The sequence below is a fragment of the Camelina sativa genome, chromosome 5 (assembly GCF_030686135.1).
Source record: "Camelina sativa cultivar CO46 ecotype springtype chromosome 5, ASM3068613v1".
NCBI lineage: Eukaryota > Viridiplantae > Streptophyta > Magnoliopsida > Brassicales > Brassicaceae > Camelina > Camelina sativa.
This window is the reverse complement of record NC_141884.1, coordinates 25259141-25286747: the sequence shown is the minus strand read 5'-3', so window position 1 is coordinate 25286747 and position 27607 is coordinate 25259141. Positions and strand designations below refer to the sequence as shown.

Genomic DNA, 27607 nt, shown 5'->3' with positions numbered 1-27607 from the left:
ACACGAGATGAATGGCTCGCCTCACGATACGGTCAGACTAACGACGGCGAACCCGGTTCGAGTCGTTAGGGTTCTCTCGGTAGAGCAATCCTTGATTGGTTCTAAGGAGAGGAGTGAGACAAGGTAAAAGAATCTCTCTTTGGAAATTTTTTTATTTCAATCAAGTCTGAGGCTACAAGAAGGTAAGAGGGGGTTTAAATAGAGCTAGGTTTAGGAGAGGCTAAGGAGACGCGGACTCACAATGGTCCGCACACGTTGCCTTTTGATGTGTTCTCTTTGAAATAGAACACGTCGCTCTCCTAAGTGATTTAAACACAACCACTCACGTCGCTCTACTTAACGTTACAAAGAGAAAGATCTAGATTGTTCAAAACGCAAAGCATAAATAAAGTAAAAGACACGTCTTCGGCCTTGGTGCGGGAAACGTCTTGGCTTCGAACGTTTGCACTAAAGCTCCTCGCCTAGTTAAAACCACCTTCGGTAAACCACGTGGGAAAAACCCGGAGTGAGGAAAAAGAGTACAACTCCTTGCTCTAGCGACTTGGTCGCCTTCATCCTTGGGTAAGGATGAAGACCGTGCGAACGTTCTATGTTAGAACTCCTTCGGTCGGTTCGTTGTTGCGGACGAAGGATTGCACGAACAGGTTGATCTTCTGCCTGGTGGACTTGGAAGAGCTCTTGGAACGCGTCGTAGCTCCCGGAGTGATTGCTGGTGCGTTGGCCGGCTGTTGTCCAGTGAATGGTGTAAGCGTCTCGACTGTGTCCGGTGCGTCTTGGTCAGGTTCCGGTCCCGTGCTCACATCACATGTGGTCTCATTCAATCACATTCGATATTTTTAATACGAAAATGATAAGTGACAATTTACGACAAAGAAGAAAATGCGAAGGCTAATTTAAGGTGTTGGAGTTGCATATTTTCGAAAGTCCTTACTATTGACTATTATTATAATTAACAAACTAGATTAAGATCCGTGTTAGAGCATGGGTTGAAATTTATTTTATTTATATTGTAATTTTTCTATAAAATATAATTTATATGATTGTTTTTAAAAGTTTTTTTTGATAAAACATTATGCAATAAAATCATATGCTAAATATGATGGCTTAAAAAAAGATACCTATTTTGTAAGTTTTATATTGTTAATGATTCTAGATAAGTATTCATGCTATAACACTGGTTAAATTTTATTTTATACAAAATTTCGTATATTTTATATTTAAAAATAAAATAAAATGTTGTATTAGTTTATGTATGTGAAGTTATTTCAACAATGTATATTCTACATCATATCTTGAATGTCATTATACGACATAATTTTGTAAATTTGGTTTTTAAAAAGCGAGTTATTATTTTATGTGTAATTTAATATATTGTTATATTTTTTGTTTTAATATACTCGGTTTCTTGAAATTCTTTGGGTTATAGTTTCTAACATATTATTGATAGAGTGTTTATAGTTTATAACTTTTTGATCTATTAAATGTTTATGATATTCTTCAAAATATCAAGTTTCAATATTTTAAAAATATTTTAAAATAAATTATTTAAAGTTTATTATTTTATATAAAATTATAAAATTCAACAAAAAATATGAAATTAAACTTAAATATTCAAATTTTGATCCGTTACTCAGTAAATTTTTTAATTCAATAGATATTATTTTTAAAGAATAATATTACTAAAGTTTGAATATTTTATAGATTGAACAATTTATATTTGTTTTTAAAAATTTAACTTATGGTATATCCAGAAATAAAACTATTTTTTAATTATAATAAATAATATGATAATTTATTTTTTCACAAAATAAGCTCATATATAAATATGAGAGGTGAAGTATAATGATAATTAATAAATTAATATGGTAAGTTAGATATCAAAATATTGTATTTGATGAATAATTTAATAAAAGAAATTAAAATAGTAAGTTAGATGATATCAAATGATTATTTAGAATATTCTCTTTAAGATCTTCCGAAAATAAATTAAAGTTGCACCTACTAATAACCAATTAATCTATCAACTAATATATAACCTATTTATAACCAACTTATTAAAATTATATAGTGTACAAAACAATGTTGTGTACTTCTGTTTTATTATAAAGGGGATATAGACAGTGGCGGAGCTAGTATAGGATCATGTGGGTCAAATGACCCTGGTGAATTTTAAATTTTGCTGAATTTTAAGGAAAAAAATCAAATTGACCCTTATGAAATAACACAATTGACCCCTATAAAAATATTTAATAGCATAATTGACCCCTTAAAATATTTTTTTGACCCTGATAAACTAAATTCCTAGCTCCGCCACTGGATATAGACTATTATTACATTGTAGTATTGTACAAAACAATTGTACAAAACAATTCAAGAATTTTGAAAAAATAAAATTTCTAAAAACCACAAAAACAAAAAGAAAGACAGAAATGAACCCGCACACAATAATCTAAATCTCCAAATAGATTGTAAAATTTTATGATTCGTATTTTTTTTTTTTTAGTATCATCTAAGTTAACATTTTTAAGATATCTTTTTTTCCTGTTGGCCGGAACCCCAAATACATTGGCGATTGCCTAAAAGTCATCATTACCCAATTTGACAAATTACTAGCATATTTTTTTCTTGGTTATTTCCGGAAAAGAAAGACATTATAGTATTCGTTACAGTGAATTCAACTAGTGTTGACTGTTGACAAATCATGTGCCATTGACGTTTGACCATATATAAAACGGTGGGTCGGGTTACTTATAGCCCCTCTTTTTGGAAGGTTGACTCCTTGACCGAACATAACTTTTGTACCTTGTATTTTTTCCAAAGCAACAAGCCAACACTTAATCAGTTATTTCACTTTCTCATGAACCCATACATTTGACATTGTATACATATTATAATAGTATAGTATTTCTTTCGTCATCTAGGCCCTACGGCTATTATATATATATTTTTTCAAACGAATACAGTTTCACACAGATCTCAAATGATATAATCTTGACAACCACGAAGCACATCCTTCATGCATGTCTTAACACCAATGAGAAATACACCAAAAAGGTTATGACAAAAATTCTCCATGGAAGAGATCAACATAAGCCAGATGTTGCTGGTCTCGTCGTATCTAAAGGTTGCTGTTCCTATGCTGAAGTTGGGTACTACATTCTATTGAGTCCGAGAGAAAGTTTGAGAGTAACATGAAAGACTCCATCGACAACCTAAACGTGTCGTGAGTTAAAAACCATGTCATAACGCACTCTTACAAATGTGAAATTATCTTGGTTGATAGTTATCATCAAAATCTATGCATGCATACGTGATTCATGTCCTTCATATATAAACACTGACATATATATACTTTAAAAAAGAAATAAGAATACTACAAGGATATGGATATTGTCATATTGATGCGAGAGTATCCATGTCATGAGGCTTTCACAATCTGATGATAAGTTGATAACATCGCACCACTAACACACTTTTCTCATATATACAAACAATATTTTAATGTAGTAAGAGAACAACAGAGTGAAATAAAAATTTAAAATATAAAAAATAGAAAAGCACATTTTTTGTCAATTCCTAGTTTTAACAAAAAAAAAAAAAAAAACATCGCACTACTAACATTATGAACACACTTTTTTGCTCTGCCGAATTTTCTCTAACGGACTAATAATAACAAATGGCATGACCATCTTATATTTTTTTTCTTTTTCTTTGGCAAACAACCATCTTATATCTAACTACCTAATTCTCTACCTAAATGTACGTAGCTTCCAATTCGTATTATTATATAACCGAAGATTGAGTTGATACTAAAAAAATAGTTAACTTGATCTTATCATATTCTTGACATGTCAGATCTCAAGTCTCAGAGGGAATGTCCCACTCAAGATTGTACACTGATCTTCAACGAGCCAATGATTAAAAACTTGAAATTTCTACTCTTTGAACGTGCACAATAACAGTGAATAAATAAAGGCTAGTGGTCGCAGCCAAAAATAAATAAATAAATTCAGTTTACTAAGACACAAACCCCGTAGTTACTTTCATCTTTACAATTAAAGAATTAGACCCGGGCTCCATAATAATCTTAAATCTTGATCCTAATTCAGTGATTTAGGCCTCACTTCAATACCATCTATCACAATGCCACCTTTGAGTTGATATCCTTTCACCTCCGTGAGACTCATAATGACCTCATCATTTTCTCCTTCTCGTGTCTCAAACTCTCCTAACTCAATCTCCATCCAACCGTCGTCTCTACCTTTTGGCTCTCTCCTTTTCCCGTCCCCACCCACCACCTCCACGGTCAAGGCCATTCGCTCTTCTCGGTTTCCGTAAAACAGCCGCTTCATTTGTTGTTTCTTCTCATCCAAGCAACTTAGATAAGTTGCACTCTTACTAATTTGACCATTCTTGGAATTAACCGAAGTCTCCGCCGGAACTAGGTCTAGTCCGTAAGCGCCTTTAGTTACTTTCATTATAATATATGCTCCGTATTTTGTGTTTGGTGATAAAACTCCGGTTTGGATTTTACCCTTGACATCTAATCGATCGGTTGTTATAAGTTCAGCTGACTCCGAAAATCTGAAATTGTTTAAAACAAATATTGTTAATATAAGAAATTAATTAAAAATAAAACATTTTCGAGACATGTTAACAAAGCAAAAATAGTTATGTTCAGAAAAAAGAAGAAAAAAAAAAACTGACCTAGAATATGAGACATTGCTCCAAGACCAGTAAGATGAATGGTCACTATGAGTTATGGAAATATCTCTTGCTGATAAAATGTATGAAATTTTCCCGGTAAACTTGTTGATCTTGAACAGCTGAAATTGCATCGTAAAAGACGATATTATTAGTTCCAGTAAATTAAAAAGAATTCAAAATTTTCTGTTCAAAGTGTTAACTCATATAAAACGAACCTTTCGAGCATTGTTGATGAGAATGGAATCGCAGAAACATCGATATATCTCCTTTTTGGACAAGACATTTTGATGATGGCCACTAGATTGAGAGAGTAGGCTTTTGTAACCGGAAGGTAGAAATCTTTCCCAGACGAAGTCGGAATCTCCGGCTAACCGGAAAACTGAAGAGACTTCTGACGATGAGAATGTATCCGCCGGAGATGTGAAGGCAAGAATATTGGCTACGCATGCTTCTGGTAACATCATCTTCTTCTCCCTTTTCTTAGTAAGAAGTTAATAAGAAGGAGTTTCGTTTTGTGATTTGCTCTCTAGTTTTTTTTTTGTAAGTGTAGTAGATTAGTTATGCTTGAAGATAGAGATGGTGAGTCTATATAGTGATGGTGAGCATTTTTTTGCTGACTATTTTGGACCGTTGGTCAAAAGAGAAAAGTTAACGCGGAAGAGAAAAATTGGCGTAAATTAAACTTAAGGACTATGTCTTGTTTTTAGACATACGACTACTCTTTGATTCTCTCATCCACTAGTACCACTACTACGACCATTCTTTACAATATCATATTTTATATTTTTCCTAACAAATTTTTTTTTTATCATCTAAAATTTTACGATTCAAATTATTGAAAACAGAAGCGGGAGAAAAATATGATATCTCCATAGCCTAAAACCGGTCGAAAAACAAGCTTTAGACTCATTCATATTTTGTAGTACTAAACTTAAAAATAAACCTGATTTATCTGAATAGTTGATGTTAGAGTTGACCCTTACATGAATTAATTAATGAAAATCTTAATTTAGAACGTGGATTATTTATTATTTATTATTTATTTTTAACCAAACATTAAATTAAAAGAGGTCTCCAAGGTTGGTTGTCCAAATCGAAAGTTAAAAGTTTACAAAATAAAATTCAGAAACTAAAAATTTTGAAGAACGTGCTAAGATTAGTGTAAAAGTATGATTAGTGGACTTTCATGAAGGTTACAAGTTTGTCACGTGATCTATTGAACTGAAGAATAAACAAATCAAAAATATCCAACATTATCCTAATTTATTTAGCTAGTGTATTCTTTACCAGGTACAAAATATTTGACATTGTTTTTTTGTTTCGTCACGATAAATATTTGACATTGTAAGTTTTGAAAGCACTGATGAACAAGGGGTTTATTATAAAAAAACACTGTTGAAAAATTATACAAACTTTTGTATAGTGGATGATGAAATTCCAAAATTTGTTTTATCAAGTCAATTAACAGTAAGACTAAAATGTTCCAGTGAACAAAATGTGATATCTAAAATAAAAAAGTCATAAAAAATACATGCTTTTCAATTAAAATTTAGAAATATTTTGATGTTTTTCTAATTTTGTTACTGAAATAAAATTTATTGAACGAAAATTATGTATAAAAATGAATTAAGAGTGTGAAAATGTGGTTGAAATAAAGAAGAGAACAGTGATTAACCAATTTTTTCATAAGAAACAATTATCAAAGAGAATGAATATACTTAACAAATCATTTTTCAATGAATCATTTTACCAATAATATGAAAAAAGGTGGAAGATAATGTAATCTAGGTAACATAAAAAATAATATGGAAGATAATGGAAAATAATGTAAGGTAACATGAAAAAAATGAAAAAACTAATGTGGAAGATAATGTAATGTAACATTAAAAAATAATATAATTTTACAAATAACATAAAAAAATGTAATTTACCTACAATCACATGGTATATTTTTCGAACTGAATACCTACAATCAAAAACTGCATACAATAGTTAAGGCTTGTAGTAGTTGCACGCTTTCAACTGTCCTAAAAATAAATATAGTTAATCTAATACTCCTTCCGTCAAAATATAAGATGTTTTAGTAGAAACACACATATTAAAAAAAAAAAATTATTTTTAAAAAGTTTAACCAATTATAATCAAGACTGCATAATATAAAATATAAAATTAATCTAAAATTTACATAGAAAGCTAGAAATATCCTGGAAACAAAAATAATTTTTTAAACATCTTATATTATGAAACGGAGGGAGTATCACAGTTGCATTCCAAAAATCATATTTTCTCACACATTCTGTAAACTTAAATAATTTATAAGATTAATCAAAAGATGTATATGATTATGATATTAGCTACTTTTCCATTTCATATAAAGGTATTTCTGGGAAATTCATTTTCCTATTGGAGGGACCTCCCTAGTCCCTACCCTACCCTATTTGACAAATTATTTTTGCTTTTCTTCGTTATTTCCTAAGGAAAAAAAGGACAGTAAAACGCGGCGGTGATGACATCAAGTGCATGACATTAGCATTTAACATATTATTGAGTTTTTCTTTTTGTTTTGAATTTTGATGATCATTACAAAGAGAAAGTGTGATTAGTTCCGTCAAACCACCCATCTCTCCCAACATCTTCATAGTGATCTAGTACCAATCATGAATGTCAAACAATTAGTCGTGAACTATATCCTCATCTATCAAATTTGTTTATCTTTGACCACCAACAAAACCAATTAATGTTATTATATTTTGCAGCTTGTCAAGGGTTTTTTACTTTCAATAAAATTAATCGTTTTTTAAACATAACTAGATAAAATTGATACGAAAATTAGTTATGGTGTCCGAAATCATAAACTCACATGTCATTGTTTAATTAAAAAGTTAAAATTACCAACCAATAAAATTTTTTAAATTAATAATTTTCTGGTTATTATGATTATATAGTAGTAAGAGCAAGATTATCGGTAGTATCATAATTGGAGTCTCTTAAATACTGTTTGATTTTTTTATGAATTAATTGTGTATTGTTTTGAATATAAGAACCCATGATCTTTTAGTTAAAATTTTCTTCTCCAATGGTAGGTTCTAATTTTGGGTCTCTTATTTTTGAAAATATTGTTTTTTGAAATTTAATTTTTTAAAATAGAATAGAAGTAGTATAGAATATCAAGGATTACATTTATATGAGGAAAAAATCAATGTAATTTAGTATTCTACTACATAACATTTACAAGAAATTTACAACATATTGTAAAAGAAGAAAGAAAAAAAACTAAAGTTGTTGATTTTGGTTAAGCATTCTCAATAATCCGGGTTTAGTATCCATGAACACAAGTTAGGGTCAAAGAACCTTGACTGCACTCTCAATGTCTTTACATCTACCATACATGGTGATCAGTGTGTTCTGCAGTTGGGTGTCAGGTTCTCTCAAACTTTTAATAGCTAGACCATGAAAGCACCTTCCTTATAAGATCAGTCTGAGGTTTCCACTAGCGGATACAGTACCCAGAAGAGTAATCAAGTCATGACAAATTTTCTCTTCACGACTCATTGCTTGAAACGCTCTTAATGAATCTAAATGGTGACCACTTGATGCACAGCCATAGATAATAGAGTTCCAAGATGTGAGATCCCTTGTATCGGATATCGTCTCTAACAACAGGATTGTTGAAGTTAAGTCCCTGCAACCGATGTACATGTTTATTACTGAATTAGCCTGACTTGTTAAGCCACATTTACCATACATATCAATAATGTTGTTTATTACCTCTAATGCTCTGGATTGCATCTCCCTGCGAACCGTATAACCATGAACTGCTCTTCCCTCTCGTGACAAACATAAATCATGCACATGGAAGTTATTGTAACCACAGTGTCGATATCAGGCTGAATCTTATCCACTGACTGCATTTCCTTCAAAATACCAAATGCTTCTTGAAACATTCCGTTTGCAGCTAACCCACTAAGAACTGAATTCCAAGAAATCACGTCCTTGCATAATAATTCCTCAAACACAGTTTCTGCAGCCTCGATGTCTCCACATCACTGACCGACCATCAAAGCAAAGCATCACTGACCGACCATCAAAGTATCCTTCACCAATCTACAAATAACGGAGAGAAACTGAGATCGGGGAAAAGTCACACAAAAAAAAACATCTAGGCTCATCGAAAAGCACCAAGCAACATGATTCCACAACTATAAACACTCAACTTTCACATTTTAGCATTGGGCGAGAAAGAGTGGTGGCAACAAATACAAGACTTGCTAGTTGCTACCAATATATAATACTTCAAAACTTACAACAAATGATGACTGAACATTATATATGTCTACCAAAGGTATAGCAATTACATTTCAAGTATTGACCAGTATCTTATCTCTAACTTGCATATCCGTCTATAAAGTCCAAAATCATCATCAATACGAACAATCACCAATTCACCACTATGGAAAAACACACACACATAGAAACACAGAAAAAGAAATACCTTCTTTTTAACAATCTTGACCAATTCCCCTAACAAGTTTTTCTCTGCAACTTGATGGTGCAAATAATCTCCACAGTTCTTCACTAATGTCTCCAAAAGCTATTAACAGAAAAATACACATAGAGAGTTAAGGAGAGAGTAAAAAACAATGCACAGAATAAATCGGCCGAGTAACCAAAAATTGACTACAAACATCATATACCATAAGAACAAGTAGTTGAACACTAGGACTCTTATGCTGTAGCCTCTTCTTAACAGCTTTAACTACATCTTTCGAAAACCAATTGAAACGACCGACCTTTTTTTTTTTTAATAATAAATAATAAATATAATATAATAAAATAATCTACAGCTAGTGGTCCCATACCCACTAGCCACCTAACCACAAACACATTCAACAGCGGAATACTCAATACCAATAACCAATAATAAATCAATAATATAACCAATAACATAGCATAAGCAATATCCAATAATCAATCATCAGAAAACATGAAACCAGCAACCTAACAATGTTTCTAATGACTCAACTCTAGCAACCTAACAATGCCAGACAACATCCAATCAAGTCCCTAGAACATCCTCCTCTTCATTGCCTGGATTCCACGATCACACTTTGCCTTTACCTGCACACCACAAACAACAATTGAGATGCGTAAGTATTATCACAAATACTTAGTGAGGCAATCCTCCCATCTACTGGGCTATACACACAAGCAATAAGATCTCTACATGCCACAAACAACAATCAATAAAACAAACCAGGCAATATACAAGCATGCAACATCCATCGCAACTGGAAGAGGGGTGTCGACCGACACCAGATGGTGTCGATCGACACTGACTATCTGGTGTCGACCGACACCAAACTGGTGTCGACCGACACCCTGCCCGACACTCCCGAAAACTTTAGTTTGTGTTGACCGACACCTCCACATGGCATCGATCGACACTCGCCAAAGTCCCGAGCCGTCCTCGTGTTGGTGTCGACCGACACCCCAACTGGTGTCGACCGACACCGATGCCGAGCAGCGATTTCCCTCGATCAGAAACTCCGAATCTCGCCTCCAATCTTCTCCAATCCGCTCCATGCGCTCCCAGAAGCCAAACCCAGCCCAGACAGTGACGAAATACCATAGAGAACTCAAAGAAACAACCACATAAGCACCAAATCACATAGAATCTAGAGATCTTAGCTTAGATAAGCCATGGTCATGCACTCACCTCTTTCAAGAAGATTCTGACCAACAAGAACGAATTCCCTCACTCCTAGCAAGCTTCTAGCTCCTTCCCAGCCTTAGATCTCCCAAGAACAGCAAGGAATCTCCCCAATCTCTCTCAAAAGCTCAAGAACTACTCTCTCTTTTGTTTTTCTCTGAAAACGGCGATAAAACACAAACAACACGACCCTAGGTCGTTTTCTTCCTCTAACAACTCGGATTTCCTAAACCAACCACGCAAACCGGACAATTAAAATTGAACCGACCAAACCGGCTACCACTAGTGTCGATCGACACTCCCCCTGTGGTGTCGATCGACACCCTCACCAAAATTCCCAGAAAATGGTTTGCGGGTGTTACAATTCTCCCCCACCAATCTAGATTCGTCCTCGAATCTCGAACAACCATAAGTCAAGGACTCCCGTGCAACCGTTTCCACGGTCCGCACTCCTCCGACCGAGCTACAGAAGGTCACCTCTAGGCAATAGACTCACGTTCCAGGCGTCATTTGCTCTTGACTTTTTGGACTTTCCTTTACTCCTAGGCCTAAACCTTGAGTTTTTATTGGCTCCTCATCAGACCTAAGTCTGCATGCCAAAATATATAAGGAAAAGTCCAAACTCGTCTCTCGGGTTGCCACCCTACAGCGCGCCCCTGGATCGTCATCCGAAGTCGATATACCAACCATACTCCCGAGCCACAAAGTCTCTGAATACGGCAGTACTAGGAGAACCTAAGTCCCCCAAGAGTCGCGAGCAAACGATTCTGAACACGTCTGAGTCCTATCCCTATCCAGGTTTCCTTCCCGTGGCTCGCATAAAACATCTCAATGTCCTACCAACCACATATCCCCTCACCGGGATACCCCATGACCACACAAGGATCATATTCACGCCACAAAGGCCATCTGTCCTGAAGGACCGTCTGTCCCGAAAGACCATCAGTCCCGAAGGACCGTCTGTCCCGAAGGACCATCAGTCCCGAAAGACCGTCTGTCCCGAAGTACCATCAGTCCCGAAAGACCGTCTGTCCCGAAGGACCATCAGTCCCGAAGGACCGTCTGTCCTAAAGGACCATCAGTCCCGAAAGACCGTCTGTCCCGAAGGACCATCAGTCCCGAAAGACCGTCTGTCCCGAAGGACCATCAGTCCCGAAAGACCGTCTGTCCCGAAGGACCATCAGTCCCGAAAGACCGTCTGTCCCGAAGGACCGCCTTAACAGGCACTCTGGCTAAACAACCTGCCACAAAGGCCACACAATAACAAAAGAAATACCGTCACACATTGGCACACTGACTCAAAAGTCCGCCACTAAGGCTACACAAGCCCCTCCAAGGCTCTCCACCGCTAAAATGGACAAATTCCAACTTCCGGAAAACTTTCCATATTTAGCACTTTCCATTTTTGGAAACTTTCCACTTTTGGAAACTTCTAATTCAGGAAAATTTCTTCCAAAACCCCGCCTCACGGAAACTTTGTACCCCGAACACCACCTCATCTTGTTACTGAGTCGCACAACCAACCACCCCAAGCGACCGAGTAACAAGAGAGATGGGCTGGAATACTCTATTCCCGCTCCAGCCACGGATTACAGATGGGATCAGGCTAAACAAGCTCAAGTCGCAGCTTGCTTCTCATACCACCTCTTGAACCTTGCCTTCATCTTTGCCTCAGGCTCCCAAGTCTGCTCCTCAACACCATCACAGTCCCACAGGACTCTCATCAAAGGAATCTTCTTCTTCCGAAGTTCCTTGATCCTCCTCTCGAGAACCCTCACTGGTCTCGCCTCCAAAGTCATGTTAGGCTGAAGATCCTCAGGAATCTTAGCCAACACCTCCTCTCCCTCACGGAGACACTTCCGCAACATAGACACATGGAAAACCTTATGGAATGCACGCATCACCTCATGTAACTCCAATCTATAAGCCACTGGTCCAACCCGCTCAATCACTCTGAATGGACCCATATACCTCGGACTCAACTTAGTCTCTGACAATGACCTGTTCGGACCCCGCAACATGGCCATCTTGAGGTACACTCTGTCTCCTACCTGAAACTCAAGATCTCTCCTCCTCCTATCTGCATAACTCCTCTGCCTATCCTGAGCCTCCTTCATGTTCAGCTTGAGAACCCGAATCTTCTCTGAGGTCTCCTGAACAAAATTAGCACCAAACATGCTCCTCTCCCCCACCTGAGTCCAACATAATGGTGTACGACATGGCCTCCCTTACAAAGCCTCATAAGGAGCCATCTTAATACTCGCCTGATAACTGTTGTTGTAAGCAAACTCTACCAGGTTCAGATGATCTGCCCAATGGCCACTCCAATCCAATACACACATCCTCAGCAAATCCTCCAGCGTCTGGATCGTCCTCTCTGACTGTCCATCAGTCTGGGGATGATAAGCTGTACTCATATGCACCTTAGTGCCCATCTCTGCCTGAAATGCCTTCCAGAACACCGAAGTGAACTTAGAATCCCTATCAGACACAATGCTCGCTGGCACCCCATGCAACCTGACTATCTCCCTCACATACTTCTTAGCCAAGACCACTGCTCCATCAGTCTTTTTAATGGCCAGAAAATATGCAGACTTAGTCAACCGGTCCACAATGACCCAAATAGCATCAAAGGTCCGTGACACGGGCAATCCTACCACGAAATCCATGGTGATCATATCCCACTTCCACTCAGGAATGGGTAAACTCTTCAGTAACCCACCAGGAACCTGATGCTTAGCCTTCACTAGCTGACACACATCACACCTCGAAACTCAACTAGCCACATCCTTCTTCATCCTGACCCAATGATAGTACCTCTTGAGGTCACGGTACATCTTAGTCGCTCCTGGATGAATGGATAACTTGCTCACATGAGCCTCTCTCAGAATCTCCTGTCTCAACTCCTCATCCTTGGGCACACAAACCCGACCGTGCACCAAGATAGTACCATTATCTGAGACCTGATACTCTGAATCCACATCCTTAGAGGCATTCACCAGCCCCAAATCCTTCTCCTGAGCCAACCGCACCCTACTCAGAAGATCTGCTCTATCTACTGCTTCCAAACCCAATGGTTCCTGTGAAACAGCACACAAGCTCAAAGCACTGATCTCCCCTACCAGAGACTCCATCTCCTGCTCTTGAGCCGAAGCTACCCTCTTCCGACTCAGAGCATCTGCAATCGTGTTAGCCTTACCAGGATGATAGGCTATCTCCAAATCATAATCTTCCACCAGCTCCATCCACCGCCTCTGTCTCAAATTCAGCTCAGGCTGAGTGAATATATACTTCAGGCTCTTATGATCTGTAAACACCTGTACCTTTGCACCATAAAGATAAGATCTCCAAATCTTCAGGGCAAAAACTACAGCACCCATCTCCAAATCATGAGTAGGATAGTTGCCTTCATGCACCCGCAACTGCCGCGAAGCATAGGCAATCACCTTCCCATGCTGCATCAGAACACAACCCAAACCAACTCTAGATGCATCTGTATAAACCACATAGGGTTCTCCCTGCTCAGGCAAAGCCAACACTGGCGCAGTAGTCAACATCTCCTTCAGGCTTGCAAAGCCTTCCTCACACTCTTCTGACCAGACAAAGGGAACATCCTTCCCTGTCAACTTAGTCATAGGACGTGCTCTGCATGCAAACCCCTGCACAAACCTCCTGTAGTAACCTGCCAATCCAAGGAAACTTCTGATCTTAGTGACATTCTGCTGTCTAGGCCAATACCTGATAATCTGAATCTTCTCCGGATCTATAGAAACTCACTCTGCATACACAATGGGACCCAGAGAACCCATCTCACGCTTCCAAAAACTACACTTGCTCAGATTAGCAAACAACTTCTGCTCCCGCAGCTTCTCCAGAACTGCCCTCAAATTCACTGCATGCTCCTCAGGACTCTTAGAAAATACCAGGATATCATCGACGAAAAAGATGACAGACACGTCCTGAAACTCCTGAAACACACTGTTCATCAATCTAAACGCTGTTGGCGCGTTAGTCAACCCAAAAAGGCATCTCCATGAACTCACAATGCCCATACTTCGTCCTGAAAGCCGCCTTTCTCACATCTGTCTCATCTATCGGTATCTGATGATAACTCGACGCCAGACCTACGTTGGAGAACCAAGTAGCACCTCCCAGCTGATCCAACAACTCATCAATCCTGGGAAGAGGGTACTTGTTCTTGACAGTGACCCGGTTCAAACCCCATTAGTCAATGCACAAGCGGAAACTCCCATCCTTCTTCTTAATAAATAACACCAGTGCTCTCCACGGTGATACACTAGAACGTTAATCCCTTGCTCCATAAATCCTCTAGTTGCTTCCTCAGCTCAACTAAACAAATACTCAAGTATGCCGACATCAACTTGCCGCCACCTAAATATCAACCCTCTTGTTCGTCCAAGAACCTCTAGTAACTTGCCCATTAGGAAAACTTCCACAAGTTAGCTTATTCCTTCCGCTTGGCAATTCTCCACAGCAAATCATCAATACGAACGTAATAAAACAAACAAGTACCATACGTTCGCGTATTCAGATTCACCACTTCAAATGCTTTGCAGGCCGCTAACTCAAACCACTTGACTTATTCCCTCCAACAAGCTTACCAAAACCTTGAATCTAGCAACCTTGTCCATCTCCAATGAACTTCATCCAGTATCGTCGCAACGATTAGTTTATCCTGCCATGAAGGCTTCTCGTGAACTTATGTATCTGGCAAACATGCCTTTCCCGGCTCAAACCTGCTGTAACTCCCCTTCTCGGGACTCCAGCACCACCGGCCTCACAATCCTGGCGCACAACCAAACATTCATAACCGCTATGGTCATAAAACCTCGTCCCAAAGGTCAACACATCCAAAACCCGAGATTAAACCACCGTCAATCTCTCAAGGTCTACATTCAATTGTTATGTTTATACTCACGTCCTAGGAATTGCTTGCTCCCAACTCTTCCACTCTTAGGTCGCAACCTTCGAGTCATACCGATCTCACTCTCAGACCAGCGTCTTCGAGTTATACCGTCTCACTCTTGGACCACAATCCTCAAGATCTCGGTATCAGGGGAACTACTCATCCCCTCAGGAGAACAACATCCCCTCTGCCACTCTCGGAGCCCTCAGCCCCTCGAGCTATCGGTATTCAGAGGAATCACCATCCCCTCAGAAGCAACAATCCTTAACGACTATAAACATCTCTCGACACAACTACCTCCTGTGGTCCGAGTATAACATTGCAATGTTACACCTGCCCACTCAACTTATATCCAACTGGATTAACCACCAAGCAGAGAAATATCTGCTCCAACTGCATATGTCCACCTATCCGCCTCTGTAGGCCCGATACCTCTTGAGAAATAATCTCATACCGGTCATCTACAACCGCTCCATCCTCTTAACATAAGGTGGAAAGTCCTCAACATCCGCAGCCCTCGACTGCACCCCGCCACATGCGGCACAACTGGAGCCTACACTGGTACCCCTCTCGGTAACCGCTCCAACAGCACGTCAACAGATCCGTCAAGCGATCATCTCGACCCTGGGCTCAACCTGCTGCAACCCCACACCTGGGTTCCCAGCACCCCCGGCACGCTCACAGGCTAATCCTCTCTGGTCCCTCCTGATACGCTTGCGACCCTCTGACGTACCTCCTCGTGGAACTCTGGACCACACACTCGCTGGCCTCGGGACCCGCCCGACAATGACCACGACCACGTCCCCGTCCACGACCAACAACTCAAACACCTTAACCACTGATCTTCCAAGAACAGAGGCTAACAAGCAGAAAACAAATCAATACCACACAAAGAAACATAACAATAACTCACCGTGAAATCTCATTGAAGGCTTGAAGAGGATGTTCTAGGACTCCATGCCACACACAATTGACTAACTCACATAATAAATCAAGCATGCAAATCCCAAACATCTACAACAGAAACCTAGTGAACCCAAACCTAGAACCGTAAGGGCTCTGATACCAAAATGAAATGACCGACCTTTTTTTTTTTAATAATAAATAATAAATATAATATAATAAAATAATCTACAGCTAGTGGTCCCATACCCACTAGCCACCTAACCACAAACACATTCAACAGCTGAATACTGAATACCAATAACCAATAATAAACCAATAATATAACCAATACCATAGCATAAGCAATATCCAATAATCAATCATCAGAAAACATGAAACCAGCAACCTAACAATGTTTCTAATGACTCAACTCTAGCAACCTAACAATGCCAGACAACATCCAATCAAGTCCCTAGAACATCCTCCTCTTCATTGCCTGGATTCCACGATCACACTTTGCCTTTACCTGCACACCACAAACAACAATTGAGATGCGTAAGTATTATCACAAATACTTAGTGAGACAATCCTCCCATCTACTGGGCTATACACACAAGCAATAAGATCTCTACATGCCACAAACAACAATCAATAAAACAAACCAGGCAATATACAAGCATGCAACATCCATCGTAACTGGAAGAGGGGTGTCGACCGACACCAGATGGTGTTGATCGACACTGACTATCTGGTATCGACCGACACCAAACTGGTGTCGACCGACACCCTGCCCGACACTCCCGAAAACCCTAGTTTGTGTCGACCGACACCTCTACATGGCATCGATCGACACTCGCCAAAGTCCCGAGCCGTCCTCGCGTTGGTGTCGACCGACACCCCAACTGGTGTCGACCGACACCGATGCCGAGCAGCGATTTCCCTCGATCAGAAACTCCGAATCTCGCCTCCAATCCGCTCCATGCGCTCCTAGAAGCCAAACCCAGCCCAGACAGTGACGAAATACCATAGAGAACTCAAAGAAACAACCACATAAGCACCAAATCACATAGAATCTAGAGATCTTAGCTTAGATAAGCCATGGTCATGCACTCACCTCTTTCAAGAAGATTCTGACCAACAAGAACGAATTCCCTCACTCCTAGCAAGCTTCTAGCTCCTTCCCAGCCTTAGATCTCCCAAGAACAGCAAGGAATCTCCCCAATCTCTCTCAAAAGCTCAAGAACTACTCTCTCTTTTGTTTTTCTCTGAAAACGGCGATAAAACACAAACAACACGACCCTAGGTCGTTTTCTTCCTCTAAAAACTTGATTTTAGGGATTTCCTAAACCAACCACGCAAACCGGACAATTAAAATTGAACCGACCAAACCGGCTACCACTAGTGTCGATCGACACTCCCCCTGTGGTGTCGATCGACACCCTAACCAAAATTCCCAGAAAATGGTTTGCGGGTGTTACACTAATAGATGCAAAAACCGTTAATCGTATATGCAAAGTAAACTACAAATCAAAGAACTAAAACTGCGACTAATCCCATTGACGGAGGCAATGATTACCTGCGACTAATCCCATTGATGGAGGCAATGATTTCAGCAGCCTGATAAGCTCTTTGTGTAATGGAAGGCCAAAGCCAACAGTTTCGATCACAAGCTCCCATTGCCTTTAACTGTAACGCAGCTCTCACAGTCTGCTTCTTACCTTTATCTGATAATCCGCTATCAACCGGGTTTGTGTTGATGATCCCCAAGCTTTCGTAATCAGATTCCCTAGCTCTCACCAGGTAATAACTTGGTTCAAGAAAATTAACACACATTGTTTCTTATTAGCTCACAAAAGAGCGAAGATACAAATACACATTGTTGTATACAGAGAAACTAAAAATTATGGTTTTCGAGAAAAGTGAATTACCGATTGAGACGGAGAGGCGGCATTTGAAAGAGGCCGCGTGCATTGGCTGGTGTGACGGTGAGTGATGATGGTGTGGCGATACATAAGGAGAGAGTATTGAACAGGTCTCAGCGGGTAATAATCTGCGGCGACGGCGATGATGATAACATAATCCAAACCCTTCCTCTGATTCCAGCTCCTTCGATTTGAAACCTTCAATCTTCTGATTCCAAATTTTTCACGTTTCGGGGATTCAATCGCAACCGAGAGAGAGAGAGAGAGGAAAAAAGAAATAAATCGAGCAGGAATTTTTTTCTTTTTTTGTATTATTCCTTCGACCAATATAATGGCGACACATATTACCCCTTAAACCATAAATCAGTCTCTTATATAAGGGGAGATCTTACCATTTTTTCCATTTCTGATTTATTTTTTTTGGCCAAAAAACTAAGAACTCTCATATAAACCCCCGGTAAACAAGGTCTAAGCTGTAACTTTGACTAAAAAATCTTTCCATCTTCATCTTCCATCTTAAAAAAATATACTATAATACTGAGTTACTTATTGCTAGTGAGAGGTTATAAAAAAGTGTGGTGAAGTGGATCATCCTCTATATAATAAAACGAAAGTAAACAACTTTTTTTTAGACTATATAATTTTTATAAATTGATTACAAAATAGGTTATAGATTAAATATAGGTTGGTTACAATAAGCTTATAGATTAATTGGTCAATCCATGAGCTATCTGAATACACTTAAGAATATCCCATATAATCTTTTTAAAGAGAATATTCCAATGATTTATACAATTTTCAAAATAAAATCTTTAGTATTTCATGTTTTGTTACAAATATATATTGTTAGGCATAAAATTATACTGTTAAACATAAAAAAGAATAAAATCTTGACAATTTATCACACTTAATCGTGATTTCTAAGATCTTATTATGCAGTTGAAAATAAAATCTTACGTAAGCACGAGTCATATTAAAAAACTTTCACCAAACATGTTCAAAAATTAAAAATAAAAAACAACAACAAACATAATCATTTCTCATACATAAAATTACAAAATTAACAATATAAAACTTACAAAATAAGTGTTTTTTGAAGCCATCATATAATGATTTTATTACAATATAATGTTTTATCCAAAAAAAACTTTTAAAAACAATCATATAAATTATATTTTATTCTACAATTATAATATAAATAAAAAGAATTTCAATCTGTGCTCTAGCACGGGTCCTAATCTAGTTCGTATGATTAAGAATATGCTTCCTTTTATAAAAGAACTAGAATTTGTACCCGCGCACGCGCGAGATTTTAATTTAAAATATTTCATATCAATTGAAATTGTTGAGCTAAAATATAATCATTCCAGCTTTTGAGTATAAATCTATATAAATACTAAACTTACTTTACTCAGTGATATACAACATATATATTTTTGAATATAATATTTCTTTGTTATATCTATTTACGATTTTACGTAGGATTTTTAGTTAAATTTTTATCAAATATAATTTGAAGATTAAAAGATAAATCTATATAAATGCCGTACTTATTTTGCTAATTTATTTATAACATATATTGTCTAGTATTGCAATAATATTGTCAACAATCTTCTGACTTTTAATCTTTAAAAGAGTTCATTCCATATTCATATCCCATGAAAATATAATTTTAAAAGTTCTAACGTCATTGTCGATCGTTGACCTAATTATAGAGACAATTTAAACATATTGATATCCTACATTAAATGCAAATATTCAAAGTTTCATGAATAGTTTTAGTGCTATGTCACTACAATGAGGTTGTCCAAATGCATCATCTGTCATAATAGAATTTCTGACTAAGTCAAGAATGCTTAAATGATGAAACGTTTAAACTCCACAATAAATATATATTCACTAATCCAAGTTACATATTTTTCTAAAATCTTATATGTTATTTGCAGATGTTAATTTTTTGATGCAACCCCAGCTTCGTCTTCTAAAAAAAAACATAGTGTACTTAAAATATGTTGTTTTTGCCAATGTTTTGTGTTAAAAGCATTTGATAATATATATATATATATATATATATGTTATATTTGTTATATATGTTTTATATCATGTTATAAAATTGTAGCTCCAGTTGATAATATACCTTATGAGATATGCTACACAAATCACATGCCACTTTTTGTAACGGCTTATATATCATTTTTCTATATTTTCTGACCATTGATTTTGTTTTTTAGATAGATTATTTTTTCAAAATTATTTTTTATAGTTTTCTCAAAAAAAAGTGTGCCCCTTACAATTTCTTTGTTTTAGATCAAAATTTTGAAGTTAAGTTAAGTTAAGTAATTAATCTTTTCTTTATTATAATTAAAATTTAATAATAAATCTTTATGGTATATATTTCTTAGAAACTAATGTTTCACTTCAATTTTATTTTCATGTTTAGATTTTTATAAATACAATTACATAACTTATTTTTTTATTCTACCATGCATTAAAATCTTACTTACATTCTAAAACTCATTAACCCATTCTAAATTTTGGGATATAATCATTTTTTGGTTATAATTTTAATAATAACACTACTACTAAAAAAATTTATAGTATTATTTTTACTATTTTAAAATTTTCATTTACTTTACTTAATTCATTTTAGATAGCTATTATTTTTATTATTTACTAAAAAAATTATATTATTGTTTATACTATTTTAAAATTTAATTAATTTAGTTAATTTGTTTTTATTTATTTTTACTATTATGAATTATAAGTAATAAATATATAATGAATGAATATTAAAAATAGTATTTTTTATGAAAAAAAAATTGATTAGGTGGATGCTGATGTGGAGGAAGGAGAAGTGAGCAAAGTTAACTTTATATATATAGATATGTTTAATAGTAGTAGACATATTTCAAGAGGAAATTATTTTATTATAATAAACTGTTTTTTTTTTAATTTCATTGCATTTAAACCAAGATACAAGTCCAATAACTTAAAGATAATAAATACAAATTTAGAATCGTCAATCTTGAAAGAGAGGATATATAAGTAATTTTAACTACTTTTGGCAACAACATTTCATAAGACATGGAATACAAAGAGAACCACATTACAGTAGTTCATACATTCATCCCCTCCGTACCACCGAGTATCGCAATGGTCAACTGAGAAATTCTTGATCCCTGCATCTATACAAGTCCACATATATATTGAACAAAATCAATATAAAACAGGTGTAACTCTTTTTATAAAACATGTCCAAATAATATAATTTTAAGGAAACTTTTTAATGCATGTCAATATAAATATATATGTATATATATATATACATAGAAACAATCAAATAAAAGCATTGTCAATACCAATTATATATATATATATATATATATCTTTTGAAATGATCACTACTAATTTTCAACCAAATCAAACTTTAAATATACCTTTTGAAGCCAAAACGTTATTGTTAGACAACAAAACTACAAGTATTATTACAAGGGAACAAGACACCAAAGTTTTAGTACTACACATAGTAATTTCTTCTATAAACTATATTGAGCAATTCAAATGTTTTTTTTCTTGGATCTTAGAGATAAGTTCTATTGAGTGACAAAAAAAGAAAAAGAGATAGGTTCTATTTATATAACTTTTAGTTGTCAATATTTTGTATTATCATTAATTGATATCCTTTCTTGTCAATTTTTTTTGGCAAAAGATCTTTTACGTTTATGACTATGTAAATATTTACATTTAATGATCATAATAAAAACTTGAAATTTGACATTTGTGAGTGTATATATGGTAAAAGACAATTTGTTGGATATATTATCATTATGATCAATCAATATCTTAAGTTAAATTTCATAATGTAATATTAGACAATTTTGTTTATATTTACTTATTTAGATATATGCTATAAATTTTATCTGATTTCAAAATTGATATCGAAAAAGAAACTGAAAATTACATATTATCTGTAAAGTCATTAACTTTTTTTTTTTGTTAAAGACAATTTGTTGGATATATTATCATTATGATCAATCAATATCATAAGTTAAATTTCATAATGTAATATTAGAAAATTTTGTTTATATTTAGATATATGGTATAAATTTTAGCTGATTTCAAAATTGATATCGAAAAAGAAACTGAAAATTACATATTATCTGTAAAATCATTAACTTTTTTTTTGTTGAAGATAAAATCATTATGCTATAATACATTATATAATATAGATTTCAAGAAACTACAAAAACAATTTTAAATCATTGTCACGTGACATTATGTAACGTTCGTAACCCGGAAACAAGTTGTGTGTTTGGTGTCGAGCGACATCAAAGAGGTGTCAATCGACAGCATCAACGTTTAAGGCTGATCAGTTTAGTTTAATTTGTTTCTCCAGTTTAGTGTGGCTTTAGAGGAACCTTAAAGTCTTCCTATAACAGGATGACGCCTCTTCGGTTTAGGGGTTCTCTTCCAAGCCGTTTCATTCCCTATAGAAGGAGAAGAGAGAGAGTTGTGTTAGTCTCTCTTTGTGACAACCCGTCCCGCGGATCCCACTAGCCCACTGCTAGTTGCCCCAACGGACCGTCTGTGGACCCTGCTAGCCCACCGCTAGCCGTCCAACAGACTTCAAGCTGGCCCTGCAGGGCATCGATCCTAACTCATCATCAATTGGTGGCAACTTGTCCTGTGGGAAGGTTGTTAAAGAGTGATGACCAGGGTTCGAGGAACGCCTGGCGCACCAATAACCTACTGGTGGATGTGGATTTCCACAGTAATGGGTTAGGATCGATGCCCTGCAGGGCCAGTTTGGAGTCTGTTGGACGGCTAGCGGTGGGCTAGCAGGGTCCACAGACGGTCCGTTGGGGCAACTAGCAGTGGACTAGTGGGGTCCGCGGGACGGGTTGTCACACTCTTGGAAGGAAGGAGAAAGGAGTGTCATGTAGAGGAGAGGAAGTACCGCTAGTTTTGTGGTGTTGCTTCTTGCCAGATTTTGTCACTAATCCGAAGTAAGTAGGTGATTTTGAGCCTATCTACGGATTGGGATGACTAATGTGGGATTGGGATGTGTAGGATGGATTGGGAGGAATCCATAGGTTGTTTTCCATGGTTGTTGTCCATGTAAGTGTGTTGTTTATGTGCTTAAACGTTAGGGGAACAAGTATGTTTGTGTAATTAGGTTTTTGTACCAATCCGAGTAAGTTTCTAACGAATCCAAATCTATTCAACATATTATATATTTTCTTTTCATAGAAACAACATATACGCAAATGAGTTTAGATCACCACACCAAAACATACAAATGAGTTTAGATCACCACACCAAAACATATTTTAACTTTAACAGTACAACTTTCAAAGCTTCTTGAGTGCATCAATTTCATTTGATTTTTTTTCTAAATGTGACAACCCGTCCCGTTGACCCCGCTAGCCTCACTGCTAGCCCACTAGCCTCACTGCTAGCCGCCCAAACGGACCCCAAGCTGGCCTTGCAGGGCATCGATCCTAACCCATCACTGTGGAAATCCACATCCACCAGTAGGTTATTGGTGCACCAGGCGTTCCTCGAACCCTGGTCCTCACCCTTTAACAACCTTCCCACAGGACAAGGTTGTTAAAGGGTGATGGACCAGGGTTCGAGGAACGCCTGATGCACCAATAACCTACTGGTGGATTATGTGAGTTAGTCCACAGTGATGGGTTAGGATCGATGCCCTGCAGGGCCAGCCTATGGGGGCAACTAGCAGTGAGGCTAGTGGGGTCCACGGACAGGTTGTCACATAAAAATCGATTTTTATGTAACAACCCGTCTCGTGGATCCCACTAGCCTCACTGCTAGCCCGCTAGCCTCACTGCTAGCCGCCCAAACGGACCCCAATCTGGCCCTGCAGGGCATCGATCCTAACCCATCACTGTGGAAATCCACATCCACCAGTAGGTTATTGGTGCGCCAGGCGTTCCTCGAACCCTGGTCCCCACCCTTTAACAACCTTCCCATAGGACAAGTTGCCACCAATTGAGCTGCAGATCAATTGCAAAACTAACCACGACGAAGTTTGCAGGCTGCCGTGGTCATTTTTGCAATTGACCAACAATTGCATTTTTTAAATAGTAGACTTCTTTTGCAGTCAACTAATTATTTTAATATATTTTTAATATATTAATATTACGGTCAATGCTTAAATAGTTTGGTCAATTGCAAAAATAGTCACTATGGAAGTCTACTCGTTTATTATCGTAAGAAGACTTCGTCCGGCAGTCATAACTAAAAAGTCAAGAATTTGGTCAATTGCAAAAATACACCTTAGTAGACTGCAAATGAAGTATCTGACGGAAAGATTATAATGCAGTCTGAACCATATTTTTTTGTTTTCAAATGAAATTAAGGAGACTGAAATTGCAGTCTACGGGCTCGAAACTCGATAAATTTTTAATTGCAAAATTGACCACAGAGTAGACTTTACATGATATTATGACGGTTAGACTAACAAATGAAGTCTACTTTCGCAAAAAAATCAATGAAAATCATGAAATCTACCGGAAAATAACCTTATCGGTGGTTGTTTCGCAATGTCAAGCACCGAGGACGTCGTCTTTAGTCACCACAGAAGAAACCCAGCACCAATTTAATCACTATCCAAGAATCATGACATATAACAAGATAAATGCACTTGCAAATTTTCTTAGATTAAAATGGAGAGGAGATGGAAGAAAATGAAGTTCTCATAGCATTGGGTGTTATTTAAGCTCACAAATTTGGGTTGTTGAAGCATTAAGAGCTTCAAATTTGGTTGTTCATGGTGGTTGTAAAATTGATGGCGGTGGCACAACCGTAAATAAAAGAAGAAGATGAGGATATGGATGTAATAAACATTTTCGCAAGAAATTCAAATAAATCAGAAATAATGGCATTTATGTGAATACATGGAATGGCAGAGGATTTAGTAGGGAGAAAGTGGCAAATGTTGGAGAGAGAAAAAGAGGGGTCCAATTTTGCAATTGACTCAAATAAGGGGTCTAATTTTGCAAACGTCCCAATTAAATACGCAGATATTGTATATTCAATTTCGAATTTAATAGCTCGATTTTTATGGTAACAACTTTAAAAAGTTTCTATAAAAATTGGTTAATTATTATTTTCTTAAAACTAATTTGTTTTTTAAATTATTTATTTTTTCGATTTCTAGGTTTATATCCATACATGATCGATTTCCAAGTATCCGAAAGTTTAATTTCGGGTTTATTTTTAATTTTGACCCGACCTATAATCGATTTTGTACTTCTCTTTTACTTATATAGGGATTGACTATAATTTTAATACCACTATATGACTTTGCCAACATCTCTAGCCGCCGAAGCTCATGGTCAACTAAGACAGTAGGGGATTTATTATTTAGTTATGAATCTAGTGGCAAGAAAATCATACTATTTCGGTAGTCTCGATTGTTATAACACTAGTACTAATTATATATGCTATAATAAAGAATTAAATATACGTCATCTTCATACGAAACTAAATGGTTCTTGACTTCAGAAAAAAAAAAAAAAAAAGAAAAAAGAAAAAAGATTTCTCTATTTTCAAAGTAGAAAATATACTTCAGGTGCTGGATGGTGTTGTACTTCTGTACAGCGAGAGTCCCCTCTGCTTGGAGCCACCAATTACAGGCGCAGTCTTTCCCCGACTTGGTGAAGATGGTGTCTTCTCCTCACGAATGACCGGCCTTTGCACCGTATCTAGACAACATAAAGATGGACATGGAAGAGTTTTCTTCTTTTTCTTTGATTTATGTTTCCCTTAATGCTAATGTTAGGACGGACTCTTTAGCACGCCAAGCGCGTGCAAGTTCGCACCATATTTTATTTGTAAAGATTTTCCACCAAATTAGCTCGTCTTGTTGACAAAAAAAAAAAAAAAAAAAAAAAATAGAAAATATATTTGCAATTTATCAAAACGGAATTGCTTGAGCTAACCAACTTACCAAACCGGATTTCATACCGGTTAACCAAATTCAAACACATTCTTGCTCATATTAACCAACTGACCAAAACAAATCCACCAATTCTAAGATTCATCTACAAGTGAACAAAAAGATAAGAAAAGAACAAAATATGTTATCGTGGGTGGGTTATGTTACATGGATGGTAACTGATCACTAGAGCGTCATTCAACCATATTGCTGTTGCCTTCTTCTTTTAGAAATTGTCTTAGGAGTTCAACTGTCTTACGGTAGAGGTTCATATCGATTCCATCCACATTTCTTCCTGTTCGAGCCTGCAAGATCGCCTAAAGAAATGTTATATAAATCAGTTTTCAGATTGGTTAGCTTTCAAAGACAATATTATCAGTTTGAAACGCAGAGTTCAGCCTGAGATGGGTACTAGTACTGCTAAGTAAAACTCAATAGAACATTTACAACTTTTCTGATTTTAAAGAAGAGACGAGGAATATCAATGTTAAGACCTCTTTAATAATGCTCGTGAATATCAGAACTTTCATAGTATACTTAAGTTGTCTAACTGAGATGCTGAAACTACATCTTGGGAAACCAAATGTTCCATGTACGTTAGATATACCCGAAAGGCTTAGATACTAGTTCATATTCGAAAATTTAACATCCTAATCTAATACTCAGGTTCTGTCTTTAGAACACAGGCAAGAAAAGAAAATCGTTTTATCCTAATCTAATACTCAGGTTCTGTCTTTAGAACACAGGCAATATATTAAGTTCCTAATGAAAAAACTCTCTAAAACAACTAACCTCATTATTAGATTGTTCAATGTGTAACTCTCCAATGAACTGGTAGATTGAACCAACCCTGAAACTAACATCTCTTAGGTTTTGAGTATTGATTCTGAGACTTTTGCCTCCATCTTCAATAACACCTATAGCTGTCTCAACTGAGTACCCTCTCAACCTGCAAGATCATTCTCATTACATTGGTACAAGTTGATGACTTTTGGAAATCAGAGAAAGCAGAAACTTACATTCCTGTAACTCTGAGTGAAACAGCTTCCTTGTAAAACGGAGAAGAAGGGTACAACTCTTGTAGAGTAATGGGAGCACCAGGTTCCATTTGAGAATTCGCCATCGGAATTTTTATAATTTCAACAAAAACCCTCGATTTCGATAAACCCAGTTTCTAGTTTCAAAACATATGTGAATTAATTAGCAAAAGATCTAAAATTTACAACAACGAAGTTAGAATCTGCACAACATTCTCAATCTGATCTAAAACAAGTTTGAGGTTTCTATGCAATCAGAACTAAAAGATTGAAACTTGCAGTGAAAAGATTGAGGAAGAAACTATACCAAACACAGAACGAGAGAGGTTTAAGGTGAATCGTGCTACACTAGTATCTCCGACGAGACCGGAGGCTTTGTGTCTGCGTCGTCCGGGAAAGTGATAGTCTTTGGCAAAATACCCGAACCAAATATAGGAACCAAACCGAACCAAAATC

General features: G+C 36.7%; 2 protein-coding genes across 3 annotated transcripts; both read right to left on the bottom strand.

Annotated features, from left to right (window-relative positions):
- Nucleotides 1-3915: 3915 nt before the first annotated feature.
- On the bottom strand, nt 3916-5273 carry LOC104787380 (F-box protein VBF). Its single transcript, XM_010512951.2, has 3 exons — nt 4923-5273; nt 4708-4826; nt 3916-4584 (listed from the first exon to the last, which is right to left on the bottom strand). The coding sequence occupies exons 1-3, from the start codon at nt 5169-5171 to the stop codon at nt 4101-4103; spliced, it is 852 nt and encodes a 283-aa protein (XP_010511253.2). The 5' UTR covers nt 5172-5273; the 3' UTR covers nt 3916-4100.
- Nucleotides 5274-26089: 20816 nt separating this feature from the next.
- On the bottom strand, nt 26090-27607 carry LOC104787381 (CST complex subunit TEN1). 2 transcript variants are annotated; one of them, XM_010512952.3, is made up of 4 exons: nt 27459-27607; nt 27134-27288; nt 26907-27063; nt 26090-26431 (listed from the first exon to the last, which is right to left on the bottom strand). In XM_010512952.3, exons 2-4 carry the CDS (start codon nt 27235-27237, stop codon nt 26309-26311), a joined length of 384 nt encoding a protein of 127 aa, XP_010511254.1. In that variant the 5' UTR covers nt 27238-27288; nt 27459-27607; the 3' UTR covers nt 26090-26308. The 2 variants fall into 2 exon arrangements, with proteins under 2 accessions (XP_010511254.1, XP_010511256.1); XM_010512954.3 differs by having other exon boundaries at nt 26090-26419; nt 27459-27594.

What these genes read in the sequence shown, in the direction of transcription:
- LOC104787380 (XM_010512951.2), bottom strand. Translation starts at nt 5,171, where the DNA reads ATGATGTTACCAGAAGCATGCGTAGCCAATATTCTTGCCTTCACATCT. An exon ending in TCATCAACAATGCTCGAAAG is followed by an intron (nt 4,827 to 4,922) that starts GTTCGTTTTATA and finishes ATGCAATTTCAG; the next exon opens with CTGTTCAAGATCAACAAGTT. An exon ending in AGCAATGTCTCATATTCTAG is followed by an intron (nt 4,585 to 4,707) that starts GTCAGTTTTTTT and finishes AAACAATTTCAG; the next exon opens with ATTTTCGGAGTCAGCTGAAC.
- LOC104787381 (XM_010512952.3), bottom strand. Translation starts at nt 27,237, where the DNA reads ATGGCGAATTCTCAAATGGAACCTGGTGCTCCCATTACTCTACAAGAG. An exon ending in TCACTCAGAGTTACAGGAAT is followed by an intron (nt 27,064 to 27,133) that starts GTAAGTTTCTGC and finishes ATGATCTTGCAG; the next exon opens with GTTGAGAGGGTACTCAGTTG. An exon ending in TTGAACAATCTAATAATGAG is followed by an intron (nt 26,432 to 26,906) that starts GTTAGTTGTTTT and finishes ACATTTCTTTAG; the next exon opens with GCGATCTTGCAGGCTCGAAC.